The sequence below is a fragment of the Xiphophorus maculatus genome, chromosome 12 (genome assembly GCF_002775205.1).
Source record: "Xiphophorus maculatus strain JP 163 A chromosome 12, X_maculatus-5.0-male, whole genome shotgun sequence".
NCBI classification, from domain to species: Eukaryota; Metazoa; Chordata; class Actinopteri; order Cyprinodontiformes; family Poeciliidae; genus Xiphophorus; species Xiphophorus maculatus.
This window is the reverse complement of record NC_036454.1, coordinates 712,150-727,169: the sequence shown is the minus strand read 5'-3', so window position 1 is coordinate 727,169 and position 15,020 is coordinate 712,150. Positions and strand designations below refer to the sequence as shown.

The window sequence follows — 15,020 nt, the reverse complement described above, 5'->3', positions numbered from 1 at the left end:
CAGTAAAATTATTATCCAATTTTATTACACAGAGTGAAATACAAGCCTTTACTTTTTTGGAAGTGTCTCACAAAATTTTAATATTACACGAAATCAATAAAAAAAAAGGATATTCTTCACAGAAATTCAAAATTCAAAAATACTTTATTGACCCTGAAAGGAAATTAAATGTTGTAACTCATATTAATTTAAATTCTTCAGAGTTGATGTAGGTAGAAAAGAAGTAATGGGGGTAGATAATTCTTCAGTCTTCCATTCTGGCTTAAGTGGCAGTGTGGTTTATATTTCACCTGATTTTATCATTTCTACATTAAACCCTAGAAGTGACAGTTTTCTAATATTTCATAGTAAACAGCAAGATAAAAGAGTAGGGACGCATGATATAGTGGTACTTAAATCGATATCGACTGATTGGTAAATTTTTAGCACATTGGTATCAGTCCAATAAATAAAACTGGGCCGATATGAACAACTAATATTTATTTTTTTGTTGCCGTTTGTTTTTAGAGAGGGAAGACGGGGGTTAGTCATGTGGTCTTTGTTTGGTCACTTGACTGTGATGCAACACAAGATTGTGGGAAGTTTAACTGAAGCAGAGAAGCAGTGGAGAAGTCAATGTTGTGGAGAAATAGTAAAATAATATCGGTACAGGTAAAACATGCAGTACAACTTTGGAAATTCAACCAAGAAACACATGAAAGTCAAAGCATTTGAGTAAGTGCAAAGAACTGTTTCATTGAACTTGTCCAAACTGTATACTTCAAATCTGGATTCAGATGATGTAAAAACCCACATCAGGCACTTTGTGCTTCAAACCAGTTTTAATTATTTACAGCAGTTTTATCCTTAATGTTTTGATGGAAAGGAAAGGATGAATGAAAAACACAACCTCTTGCTCTTCAAGCATTCCAAGCATTGTTAGTTGGATGATCTTCATACAACCCGAAAAACAAAATCGTGAGTTGTGAGAACCAATTCTTCAGACAGAGGGATCACTGACAGGACAGACATGAGGAATCAGAGGTGATGGGTTGATACAGGGCAGGAAGACTGATTCTTTGGGCCCAGTGGCGGTTTCTGATATGGCAGAATGGGCAACCGCTCAGGGTGTTATCTTGTGGGGTGGCATGAGAGCCCCCAGCCCCTCTCATTGTGTATATTCTCCCCTCCTGCCTCCATCCCCACAGCTCTCAAACGGAGAATCTGATGGTCAATAGTGCCTACTACAAAACACCCAATCCCACCCACTCCCCCTTGTAAAGTGTTTTGCCCAGAGCGCCAAACTGGCTACGACCGCCTCTGTTTGGGCCTCATGTAGCAGTCCGATTGTGAATGCAGCAGGGACAGCAGTGCAGTGATTCATGGATGAAGAGATCACACTCTCCACAGAACACACTGCGACACAAAGGACAGGCGAAGACCTGGAAGCCAGCAGAGAGAAGGAGAAACATTCCAGATGTTGAGGAATGATTAGTCGATATCGGTCAGTAGCTAATATAATGAGAGCAAATCATTCCCCAGTTTTAGTTAAATTAGTTCATTCTGGGTTCCCTAGAAACATCATTTATGTATGTTTTAAGCTCAACTGACGTGTAAAGGCTTTAGTACAATGGTTGAATGTAAGGGAGAGAAAACTAATTCTAAAGATTACAAATTCCAAAGAAATGCCGGTGTCTTTAGGAACTTAACATTTAACACTTTTACAAACACACAGCTGCTTTAGTGTTGATAAACATATGCTACAACTTTTTATACAAACCAAACATTCTCATTTATATAATTATTTCCAGGAAGAAATAGAGCCGGACCGGTGCTCTTCTTCCTTGAAGATCTAAAGAGAAACCAATTTTCTGGAATTCTACTTACATTTTTATCTTTCAGCTGCCCTTGACAGGCCTGACAGAACCTGAAAGAAATGACATTTAAGGCCACACAGGAGCGAATTACATGGCAATAATGACACAGGTAAATTAATAAGCGTTACCTATTCTGCTGATAATTCTCAGCTGGACTCTCAATAAATGCTTGGAGGGGAAACAGATGATGAAAGGATCTGGCCAGATGTGGAGCAGACACCAGCGTCAAACCTGAGAAGAAAACACCCACATACTCACACAGCTAAAGCTATGTTAGCTTAAAGATATGAACAGAGAAAAATGAGCATCAGCTTCATAAAACATTCCATACACAATGAATGCCTGCATCACACATACCACAGACTTTACACTCCACAGGAAGCTCGGTGTATTTTGCTTGGCACTGCGGACAGAAGTATCCTCCTAGAGTCAGAGCCGGGCCGCCACTGCTGTCCAGATGACTAGGAACAAAAACACACATACAACTCATTGTGGGAACCAGCAGTTAAAATGGTGGAGTTTCATTTTTTCTGTACTTACGACATGCTGAATGATGGTTTGACATCTTGGTCACTCAGAGAGGCTACAGTGTGCTGAGGAAAACCTAAGCAAACATGGGTTCCTGTTAGTATCAACAGTCCAAACAAAGCACAGACAAAGGAACCGACTCTAGCTAGACTGCCTGGATACAAGTACTGTACATCTTTTTAATACCATTTTAATAATTAGAACCATGTGCATTTCAAGGGCCCTGGGAACTTGATTTTCAAATGAAATGCAGAATTTACTTTAATGCGAAAACAGGACTCAACAGTCCAGGTAAGACACCTCTGCCGTTGCCTCTGTCTTATGCTTTTCTGGAATGGATTTAGCTTGACTATCCTTTCAAGTCTGAAGTTCTCCCTGTTGTTTATGTGTCTTTTTCTGCCATACATCTTCCTTCCACTCAATTTTATGTTAATATGCTTGGATATCTACATCGTTTTAAACTGTGTGATTGTGAGTGTGAGTGGGAATAACAATAGTAATAGGTATTTTGTTCCATATAACACAGTAGGAGTGTAACAGGTAAACCTTTTATGGATGCAAACTCGACTAAAAACCCACCTGTTTAGGATTGTATTTGAAACGTAATCAATTACAAATTTATTGATGGAACCTTACTTAATGTCGTGTTTTGATTGTTGATTCTATGTTGTATTGTGTTTCTGTGTTTGATATGACGTAAAGCACTTTGAAATGCCTTGCTGCTGAAATGTGCTATACAAATAAAATTTGATTGATTGATTGATTGGATACAGAACTCTCTGAACAGCCAGGTTCTTCAGCAATGATGTTTTGTGGCTTCCCCTCCTTGTGAAGGGTGTCAATGACTCTGTTCTGGACATCTGTCCAGTCAGCAGTGTTCCCCATGATGTTGACCCACTGACCTGGAGTGAAAGAAACCTCTACAGGTGTCTTGAGTTCATTAGCTGATTAGGGTGCAACATCATGACATTCCACTAATGACCTTTACACAGTAACACTATTTTAATAATTAAAACCACATGTATTTAATGTCTAACTGGTCATAACACTAGTCAATGTTTGCCTTGACAACAGACTGGACTGAAGACACAGCAGTGAAGCATCTATAAGAAGGAGCAGAGCGGACTGGACTTCTTGTCCTTCAAGGTTTGCACCAAGATGCTGCAGATCTTCTATCAGTCTGTTGTTGAGAGTGTCATCTCTTCTGCCATCATCTGCTGGGCAGTAGCATCAGAACCAGGGACCTAAAAAGTCTCAACAGCCTGAAAAAGAAGGCTGATTCTGTTCTGGAGGCAACTGTGGAACCTCGTGAGATGATTGCGCAAAGAAGGATTCTTCATATAATCAAAAAAATTATGGATAACCCTGACCATCCTCTTCGTGACACTGTCTTGGGAAGGCAGAGTATCTTCAGTCAGAGGCTTCTTCAGAGTTACTCTAATACAGATTGCTGCAGGAGATCTTTTCTGTCAACAACCATCACAAGCTGCATCTTGAAGAATTAATGAGTTACAACATTTAATTTAATTTCCCTTTGGGATTAATGAAGTATTTTTGAATATGAACTTGTTATTATGTGTCATAGCTGAGCTCCAATAACCAATTTTTTCCTGAGGGGTGAAACAACAACCACCATTCACTGGCTGACATGTCAAACAGCAGGTAAGACACAATACCCCCTACAACCAATAGAGGGCCCCCTGGTCTCAATGTGTCCGTAGCTTTACTTGCCCCCCTACTGCCATACGTCTAGGGCGGTTGTAAACCAATATTTTAGTAATCGAGTACAGTTACCCCTCGCTATAACGCGGTTCACCTTTCACGGTCTCGCTGCTTCACGGATTTGCATCGTGCATTGTGTTCTGCATTCTGATTGGCTAAACAGTCTCTCCGTTTCTTTTCTACTTGTGTGTCAACAACGTTGCGGTTTAATATGTACACGTACGTAAAACAGCTTGCCAATTTCAAGAATCTTTTTGCCCAGAAGAAAAAAGAGCGACAACAGCTACCGATAACTATGTTCTTCTCTCGACAAAACACACCTGCACCTCGGGCTTTAGAAGAAAAAAATGCTGCAGAGCAAAGTCAGGATGCTACGGCTCAGTCAGAAGAGCAGTGAAATACACGTGAGTCACTATTTGTCCTACTGTACTTTGTAATTTTTTTCATAATCATTTTTCATTTTTTCCCGTTCTAATCCAATGATTCGGGTCACGGTGGGGCGGTGCTGATCTCCGCAATCTGAAGCCTTCAGTTCGTATTGGAAGTATTATTTTACAGTACAGTAGTTATTTGTAAAAAAAACCCAAAAACGTTTATACAGTACTTTTATTTGTTAAACAAATGTTTGGGCCTGTAAAAAGGTTTTGTTCTTTGGTTTTAATGTATCATGGATAGCCAGGTTCTGTCATTGTATAATAATTGTAAAAAAATAAAGGTTACTATTTCACGAATTTCGCCTATCACGGGTTCTTTTGGCACCTAACCCCCGCGAAAAACAAGGGTTCACTGTAATCTATTGATTATTCTTACGATTAATCAAGTAATCGGATAAAAAAAAAGATAAAATAAAACATTGGTGAATCTAACATAACAGTAGTATTACTATCGCATATCAACACCAGTCAAATTTTTCACATTTGAATAACTTTTCTGTAGTTTAGAAAATTAACCTGTAACAATAACAGCTCACTCCAATTTCTAAATTAACCTAAAGAAACATTATATAAAAAACCTGAAACTATATTCAATTTAATAATAAAGAGGCAGGCTCACAAATACGCTTATAAAAAAATTTCTATAGTCCAGCTTTTCGTTTATGTATTCACCTTCAGTCAATGTAATAGATGAACTCTCACCTTGCCCAGACATTTATAGTTTTTGTGTCCATGTTAGCGACGGGATTTGACACACAGGAACTCATATACCAGCTATGTACCGTCACGATGAGCTCCGCCACCCATTTGCGACTGGAATGATATGAAATAAATTTTCCGGTTCGTCTGTAATTCTACACTTATGTTAATCATCTAATGCACAACCGCCCGCCGTGTTCAGTCTATTCGCTCAGGTGTATAAATACATCTGCAGCGCTCTTCCCCGCTGTTCGCTCTGAACTGGCCACTACGCAGCAGCTCAGGGAGGAGAAAAGCTGCCGTAGTCCAGGCATCGCGCCAGTCATTTTAAGGATGCTTATTGGTCCCCCGAAAAACGACAAAGACCCAGAAATTATCATCAATCAATAAAAACCTCCCAGGCCGAACTTGAAAACTGGACGTTATGCTGCTAACACTTAGCATTCTTCAACAAACTCAGGCAGAAGTGAGAGCGCTGCGCATCGCAAGTAATAACCCGGCCGGAACAAGTGTATTAAATAATAAAAAATTACTTAACGCAGCTTCAAGGCAGATAAATTTTCCTCGAGGGATTTTAATAATCAAGGTGCTTGAATCACTCGAGGAATCATTTCAGCGTCTCTGTTGCGCTGAACATTTCATTGGCAGAACAGAGTTATTCCTTAAAAATTGGTTTATAGAATTTAACAAGCCACAAATCTGGAGAATGGACCAATCACACCATTGGCGCCTCTGCACGTTTGATCTCTGAAGTTTACCTCAGCACGGGTCGCATGCACCTCCGTTCACTCAGTCTGGACACAGGCTGCCCTGTATGAACATTTACATCAACCCAAAGTGAGAAATTATGATTTGAACTGCAGGTATAGCCTGTAGTCGAGCTTTCAGATGTGCTTGTTGAGCGAGCAATGAGAATGATTTATGTCTATGAACAAAGAATTATGTGCAGCTTTAACATCTCAACACGCTTCCCAGCTCGTGGCTCTGTGTCTGAGGTTAAGCTAAAGCACCGGCCAAAAGCTGGAGCTCCACGGAAAGAGCTAACGCACTTTATTTTATACTATTTTTTTATTTTATATTATTTTCAGTTATATTATTTTCCGGTTACACGATGCATCAAATATATTAACTCTGTCCACTTAGACAGATCTGAAAAACTCAGTCCATAAAGATTGGGCAACCAAAACGGTCTCTGTGGTACTTATTAAAAACTCAACAGACTTAAAATGGAAGAGCTACCAAAGCCACATTAGTAGCATTAAATTAAATCTCCCGTTTGCTGTGCATGTCTGTGCGAATTTAACATATCATGCAGGGCCGGTCCAAGGCTGTATTAGGCCTTGAGCAGAAATTTACTTAGGGGCCTCTCTAGCTGTTAAAAACATCAGGACCACTAGCAGCATTTCAACATGGATTTAGTACATTCTGGGAGAGGGAAGTAGTTGAATTTGCCTAACTAAAAAGCAATAAGTGATAATTGTAGTTTACTGAGATACATTTGTGAACAAACAGAGCTCAATCTCAAAGACTGAACTCAAAGCATCAGATTGTGGCTGTGGTAACAAAACAATCTAACTATGAATATTGTTCTTTGACCCTTTACAAAGTAAACTTGCCAGCTGCTTAAAACCTTAAATTTAATGTTGCCTAACTGGTCATAACACTAGTCTGTGTTTGTTAAACAATTTAAAATATTTTAATTTATGAAACCATTAAATCAAATTTAGCAGCATTGGTATTCTCATTAAACACATGTTACATTTGTATATCTGTGGTCTGTGTTAAAATATTAGTGTTCATGGGGCCCCTGAAGGCCTGGGGGGGTCTTACTGAGCTGCTGACTTAATGTGGATTAAAAAGAAGTGCAAATAATTGATATTCATTTTAATTATATTTTTTTTATTTGTTGTTCTTAAGATTCTACATTTGTGGATTTAAACAGAGTGTCACTGGCGATGTCGTCCCGTAGCATATAGTTAGCTAACCAGTAATATTTTTGTATTTCTTGTCAACTTAACAGCTTTTAATACAAAACCCCAGGGACCGCCGGTGGACCACCTTGGCACCCCAAACACTGGGCTTGGCAAGGTTTCTGGGGGAAACCCTGACTCCCCATCCAGTGCCAGAATACTTTTAATCTGTGACATAACCTGAAGGAAACAACAACATTAAAGAAACCAAACATCTCTTTCAGGAGAGGAAACTCAACTTTTATCATGCCGGCAGCAAAATATGTTGCAATTCTAGTTAATTTAGAGAATATGAATGTCAAACATTCTAGTACTGACCCATTCGTATTAAAGAGCTTTCCGATGAGAAGCTTGCTGGCGGAGGTTTGACATGAAGCATGAGCAGCTCTTTGAAGTGACTCTCATCTAGGATAACATGGTAGGATCCACCTGTGTCTCTGGTCAGAACCGTGCACACTCGGACTTCCGCTGAGAGGCCAATTACTGACACTCGCACCTTAAGAGACTTCAGGGTCTGAAAGCAAAGAAAAACATGCAATTTGTGCTCTTTGCTGCCAAACAACAAGTTAGAGAAACAGAGAATATTACAAAACAAAAAGGTTTTGTTCAGATAAAACAGGTTAACTAAAGAAAGTGATGATAAACCAGTATGTGAACCTCAGCACAAGTTAAGAGCCAGTTCTTAAATCAGTCACATCAAACAAAATATGCTTTTAAGGTGGCTTCATTTCATCTATATTTGATAAATATAGATGGAAATGAATCAAAATATCCATATTTCAGACATTTTGATGATATATCTGAAATATAGTCAGATATATCATTAAAAAAACCCACTTTCCTTACAACAATGAATGCCTTCTTGGCAAATGAAACTACATTATAACATTATGATCACTGACTTTACTGATTTTCTTTAATGACTTCTGCCTCGTCTGCACGTATCCCAAATTGAAGCATACTGTTAGTGTCATTTTTTCTAACAATCAACTGATCTTTTTTCACTGGCCAGTACACTATACCAGAGTCTACTATACCATTTCAGAAGGTAAGTCCATCAACGTAGGATTGCCTTAGGGTGTTGCGCCTAGAGTCTACTGTAGGACCTAGACGGTTATCTGGACAGATAACTCTTCTAATTACCAGCTTGGGATTAGAAGTCCGGGATTAAACATGTCTTCACCTTGATTAGCTCATAGATGTTAGCTGGGTCACATGTGGTCAGGCTGCTGAGGATGATGAGGATTTCTCTGCTGGTGTGCCCAGGCATGTGCCTTTAGAGAGAGAGAATCTAAGTGTTGCTGTTTCACTCAAAAAGCCTCTGTGGAACAGCATCTGTGGTGAACCCACTTGAGAGTCTGTATAGCTAAGCTGAGAGAGTTGTACAGGGAAGGCTCTCCGACACATGAGCTGTCAACTGCTTTCTTCAGAGCAGCAATGTGCTTCTTTGGATTTCCTGTTGGAAAAACAAAATAAAGGATGAGCAGGTTTAACTGGCACAGCGTAGACTGAGGGAGCAGGAGAAACCCACACAACCATTTATTTTCTCTGGTGATGCACAATATTAGGAAAACATGTAAACTGTTGGAAGGACAATGTGGTGTGTAATAAACACATAGTTAGCTGAACAATATGAATGTGTTTCTGCCTTGGATTCATTGGAAACTTGGATCCCAGACAAAAAGCAGTATATCTAGCTACTGTGAACAACTGGACATCACTATTTCTATCTTAGTAACACAGTTTCATTGAAAAAGTTTCACCTGGCTACATCTGCTGCTTCAGAATAGAAACAGCTAATCTGTAATTTATTTACATCTTTACCAGAACATGCTATTGGCTCCTGAAACACTTTGGTTCTTTAGAAAATCAGGCCACATCAAACAAATGACTAGCTGAGAGACTGAATGCATTGTACTACTATAATTAGCTAATATTTGTTGCAATCCAAGCTGTTCCTGTGACCAGCCTTCATTGTCTCCTAGGAATATTTGACTTAGAGTTACAGGCTGCTCTCTATACACTGTGGGGACTGTATATTGTCAGGGATAAATTAAAAGCTTTCTAAAAAACACACTGCTCATATGTCGCTTCTGTCACATTAAAGGTGTGATCCATCTGAACCTCAGATATTTAGATCCGAGTTATTTATTTGTTATGAAATAGAAGATTACTATAGTAGGCCTGTCACAATAACAAATTTTGCTGGACAATAAATTGTCCTAGAAGTTATTACAATAAAGGTTGTTTTGAGACCATTTTCAAGTAAAATAATGGCATAATAATGCAACATCTTTGAAATCTTTTGATTCAATAAACTATCAAATCTAATGAACATTTAACCCTGGAGCTGGAAAACATTTTAATTGTATCCAAAATAAGCGAACAACAACAGATACAACAACTAAGTTAATAATGACGTCTCCGTAAACAAAATTGTCCTTCAAAAAAGGGCTAGTTGATGTCAATGCACCAGACTGAAGACTTTTGTAATCCAATTTTTGGTAGAAAGAAAAAGAAAAACAATAAATCATGTAAATTACTGAATTTGTTTAATTATGCAATTACTTAATTTATTGCAACAGGCCTAAACTATAGTTGGTGCCATACCATACAATTGTACAGTTTTTTGTTTCCAACTGGCAAGCTTGTCTCTGTTTAGTGAACCAGGAACCATCAGAAGATTTCCAATCTGAGCTCCCAGGCTGCTAATTAGAAGAGTTATTTGTGCAGATAACTGTCTAGGTGCAACACCCTGAGGCAATCCTATGTTGATGGACTTATTCTCTGAAAGGGTATAGTCGACTCTGGTACAGTACACTGGCCAGTGAAAAAATATCAGTGGATCGTAAAAAGACACTAACAGTATGCTTCAATTTGGGATATGTGCAAACGAGGGTGAAGTCATTAAAGAAAATCAGTGTGTAAGCCTTGGGGACTACATGATGTCTGATGCCATGGTTCTAGAATCGTTCTCCGTTTAAATTGCTTTTGTAACAATGATTCATTCATTTAAGGAGGGCAGGAAATTGATGCAAGTCTATAGACTCCTGGAACACATAGCAGCAGGCTGAGATAAGCCCCTGTGCACATGAGCAGAGCAATGCTTCCTGTTTCATCATTCAGTACCAAAGACAGCTTTAACTCAGACTTTAAAGGCTGATTGTTTATGTTCCATCCTCTAAAAAAGCTGGAATACTGAAATTAAGCCTATATTCAGATTAGGCTGTGACAAAAAATATATGTGAATAAAAAAATATACTAAAAAGTTCTTTTAGGATCCTCATCAGGTGTGAGCATAAATGACAATTAAAGTGGTCAAATATATTATTGACAGGCAACGCTGGAAACTCTTAAATCCTCCTAACACAGCATTCTAAATTTTGCACAAATTTTCACCCACAGTGATTGCAATTTGATATATATTGAGCTCTTATTTGCTTATTTACATTTTGTACAAAATGTACGTTTTGCACCGCAAAATGTGCATTGCACAAACAGCGGTGTGCAATGCATCACAAAAATCTTACTAAGTTGCCTATAAATACCAGTAAAAGTGCAGTTAATGTAGTTTGAGCTGCAGGAACAATGTTTTACAAATTCCGTAAGTGAACATGGGATTTTTTAAGAGAGATTCCAAGTGTGCCATTTAAATCTCTGATGTTCTTAGGAAATTATTTCCATTCCTTAATTGCTATGTTGACAAATTTTTTGTAACAAATTGTCTCAGCACAGTTTAGGATTAAATTTGTCTCCCTAGAGTATCTGGTAAAATGATTAAATATCAGAATAAAAAAACTTTTCATAAAATGATTTATGTTTCCCTGTTAGTATGACTTTCTTTATAAATGTGAATAAATCATGCTCCAACCTAACAGTCAATAGAGGCCACTCAAGTGTGGTCCATTTCAGTAACACTTGTAGAGAATGGACATTTTAACACTAACTGAGCAGCGTTAATCTGGACTACCTGCAGCCTGGACTAACCTTGCTGGCAGCAGACCACACAACTGAGCCTGGTCTACATAAAACAGGTCAAACATGGTGGATTTGTGTGTAGAAACTATTCCTGGTGGTTGGGCTGACAAATACATGTTCAGCAGATAGCTAATGAACTTTGATCCTCACCTGCAAGTTCTGTAAGCTTCTCAGCCCTTTTGTTTTTGGTGGTGATAATGCCAACCTGGAATTAAACACAACCCATTTAATTAGCTTAGCTACATAATCAGAGGAGCTTTAGAACCACCCCTATTTACCTGAAACAATGGCTGTCCTCCTGCTTACATTCATTTAAACATTTATTACTCAGCATCACTACTATTGAAACTGAGTGAAATAAAAAGAATTAGACAATCAACTGTAAATTTATACTGCTGCTTAATGCTTCATATTCTACCAATGTTAACACTGAGAAGTTTTAGAATCACAGAGCAATTGTTTGATTTTTCTTAAAGTAATATTTGAAACACTCCTTTTTATTAGAAGCCTGTTAAATGTTACTGAAACTGAAAGAATGTAATCTACACATAAATTGAAGTATTTTTAATATTTACACTTACACTCCTGTGAGATGGAACAGTGAGGCTGCAGAGTGCAAACATTTACCTCTGACAACACAACATAACCGAGTCAAGAGATAAACATTTCATTTACAGGTATGCGGATCTGATCCACAGTTCAGAGGACAGCAATAATGTTCTGAAGACAAAAGAGACGTCAAACAACACAGTTACATCACCAACAACCACCAGAGGGCAGCAGTGATTGTATTATCATCAGCCAAACTCTGGAAGATCCTTCATCATGCTAAACACAAAACACACTGCCAAAAAACAGGAGAATTCATCGGGTGGAAGAGGCGGATGCTGCTGGTCGGGTAAAGTGTTTCTCCAGAAGCCCTAAAAAGTAGCTAAATATTAGTAGTGAAATATTATTCACTCTAATATAGTGAATATTATTAAATTATTAGATGTTTCAACAAACATCAAAGTGTTAGTTGAAATACTTTGATGTTCCATTCCAGATCATTTTTCTACAGTCTTCTGAGTGTAGGTGGAAGACAAAAACTAATGTAGTTTATTTCAGAAAATTCTAGATGAACTACAACAGGGGTGGGCAATCCTGGTCCTCGAGGCCCGGTGTCCTGCAACTCTTAGATGTCTCCCTGGTCCAACACGCTTGAATCCAACAGCTGAATCACCTCCTAAGTGCAGTCAAGTTCTCCAGAGTCCTGCTAATGACCTCATTATTTGACTCAGGTGTGTTGAAGTAGAGACACACCTAAAAGTTGCAGGAGGCCGGCCCTTGAGGCCCGGAGTTGCCCACCCCTGTCCTACAACTACCAACACTGAGCATGTTGTCCGTCTGCTCCGTTCTTTAAGCGCAAATCTAATGGTGTCATACCTGGCTGATGGGATTCTGGTCAAAGTATTCATCGATGAATCCCTCCATCAGCTGAAGATGAAGAAAGAGAATATGGCTTAGAGACAATCACCACGTGCAGTAACTGGTGCCAGGTGTGTTCTGTCTCACCTTCAGGGTAGAGGTGAGACGGTTGGGTTTTAAGTCCTGGTCCTCCATACTGCGTGAACAGTCAATAACAACATATATGTGGCGCATCTAGAGCACAAGACAATGATAATCTCCTCTGGGTTTCAAAATGATTTTTATGATAACACAACATGTGAGGCTGTTTCTGATAATTCCATCAGACACTGGTCTCACTCAGGGCAACGCTGGAGCCTGGTTGCTCACTTCATTCAAGAAGAGATGCACAATATATTAGCCCTAACATGGGTGTCGGTGGCTATTTTTCTAATAACTAGGCTGATGTTAACAAGTGAGATTTATTTTTATCTTGTTACCATTTGATAGCTGGAGGAGATTGAGCATGATGTATTTGTTTGGTCCTGTGACTGTGATAGTGATGCAAAACAGGATTGTGGGGGGTTTAACTGAAGAAGAAGCTGTTGCGAAGTCAACGGTGTGGTCTGTTTTTTTTTCGAGGTGTCAAAAGGGTAGGGAAATGTATATAATATCAGTAAAAATCAGTTGTCGGCCATGACAGCAAGCATGTCAATATCAGCCCAAATTTTTATATCTGTGTATCCCTAATTTAAAAAAAAATGCTGACAATAAGCTTGGCTGGTTTGCTTTGGTTCTTTTCATTAACAGTAATTCCATTGGCTGAACTTATAGAATGTCTAAAGGTGATTGTCACTGTACAACACTTTTATTCTAAAGATACTATGTTAGCTGTGAGAACATGGCATCTGTTAGAGCTGTAGCTCATATGAGATCTGCTGTAGTTTCACAGTATGGACTGAGAAACCCTGTGAAGAAGCAAAGATCCAGACTTCACTCACCATCCCAAGCCTCACTTGTGCATGGCTTTGTGTCACCCTATGAGGTAAGCAGAGCAGTGATGTAAAAACCAGGCTGAAAAACACATGCAACTAAAGCCTGAAATACATCACATTCAATAAATTACAATATATGCCTTTTGAAACTAACTTTTAAGCAGGTATTGAACATATTTTTCATTAAATCCAGGTTTCTGTTTTTTATTTTCTTTTATTGAACTGATGTAAAATTCTAATTGTATCATATGTTCATCAGCTGTAAGTGGAAATAACAATTAAACAAAATTAAGGCTTTCCATTCATCTGTGTAATTAATCACTTAATGATAACTGTTTCTATAATAAATGAGCTTTTCCAATAGTATTGAAATTGCGGTCTAACGCACCTTTTTCTTTTGGACTCGTACAGAATCTCCTCCACTGTGGCTTTAAGGGAGCCAGACTCATCCTCCTTAAGCACCTCCCTGTAGAAATTCATGTAGTTGTATCAGATACGAGCACATGTCCCAACCTGAGAATATTCTCACATTACACATCTTACCATGTCCTTTCATAACCTCCTTCCCAGCGCTTGGCTCTCTCTGGCTCTTCATCCATCGTGTCTGCCAGTCAATCACAATGAAACAATGATCAAGTCCAAACTATTTAACTGGAACTCGACTGTGAACTGATGGAAGTGTGTACAGGTATTACACCTCAAGAACAATAAAGCCTGAAGAAAAGCAAAAATATATTTCACTTATAGCTGTTGATTGGGTCGTCATTGTACCTCTTTCTAATTGACTGTTAAAATGCTTCCTCGAACAATAACCGAGGTCGGGACCATCTAACATTTCATTTTTTAGGTCAAAAGCTGGAAAGTTTTGGAACCTCTGCTGAAAATTCATTTGTTAGCAACAGTGGTTGCTAACCAGATTTGTGGTCAAATGTTGGATTAGTGACCATTACATATTTATGTTATTTTTGTTTTTTTCAATATTTTGTAATTCAATTATATGCTTGAAAGATTCACCACCCGTAAGAGGCTAAAAATTAATCTCCATGACTAGATCTCGTACAGTTACATGACAGACTGAAAAACTACTAATTAATATGGATAAAGCTTTGTCATCCATCACTACTCTGAGTCCGAAACACACTGAGCTGAGACGAAGCCGTTTTAGCGACAACCACCAGAATGAGGGCCCAAACTGTACACCATCACAACAAAACCCTTCGCAGGCGGTCCGCCCGACTAGAGGTCACAAAGCTGTTGCTACGGCCAACCGGAGAGCTTAAATACTCAACGGGTGTCTCGATGAATCCTATGCTAAGTTAGAGGATTAATTTTCCGCTCCCTTTACTTACCAGAAGTTTCTGTGTTCTTGTCTTGAAACCAGAGATTTTACTAGCAGTCCAACTGCCAGTTGGTGCACCAGAAAATTCTTTCCGGAAGGAAACACGATGCAGC

The 15,020-nt window shown here is 38.7% G+C and overlaps 1 protein-coding gene across 1 annotated transcript; it reads right to left on the bottom strand.

Annotated features, from left to right (window-relative positions):
* Positions 1 to 3: 3 nt before the first annotated feature.
* LOC102217136 (general transcription factor IIH subunit 2-like) lies at positions 4 to 15,015 on the bottom strand. The gene is made up of 15 exons (XM_023343164.1): positions 14,918 to 15,015; positions 14,112 to 14,172; positions 13,957 to 14,034; positions 13,575 to 13,611; positions 12,742 to 12,828; positions 12,613 to 12,663; positions 11,338 to 11,392; positions 8,560 to 8,665; positions 8,393 to 8,483; positions 7,528 to 7,723; positions 2,397 to 2,460; positions 2,214 to 2,317; positions 1,985 to 2,087; positions 1,867 to 1,906; positions 4 to 1,421 (listed from the first exon to the last, which is right to left on the bottom strand). Exons 2-15 carry the CDS (start codon positions 14,165 to 14,167, stop codon positions 1,311 to 1,313), a joined length of 1,179 nt encoding a protein of 392 aa, XP_023198932.1. The 5' UTR covers positions 14,168 to 14,172; positions 14,918 to 15,015; the 3' UTR covers positions 4 to 1,310.
* Positions 15,016 to 15,020: the final 5 nt, after the last annotated feature.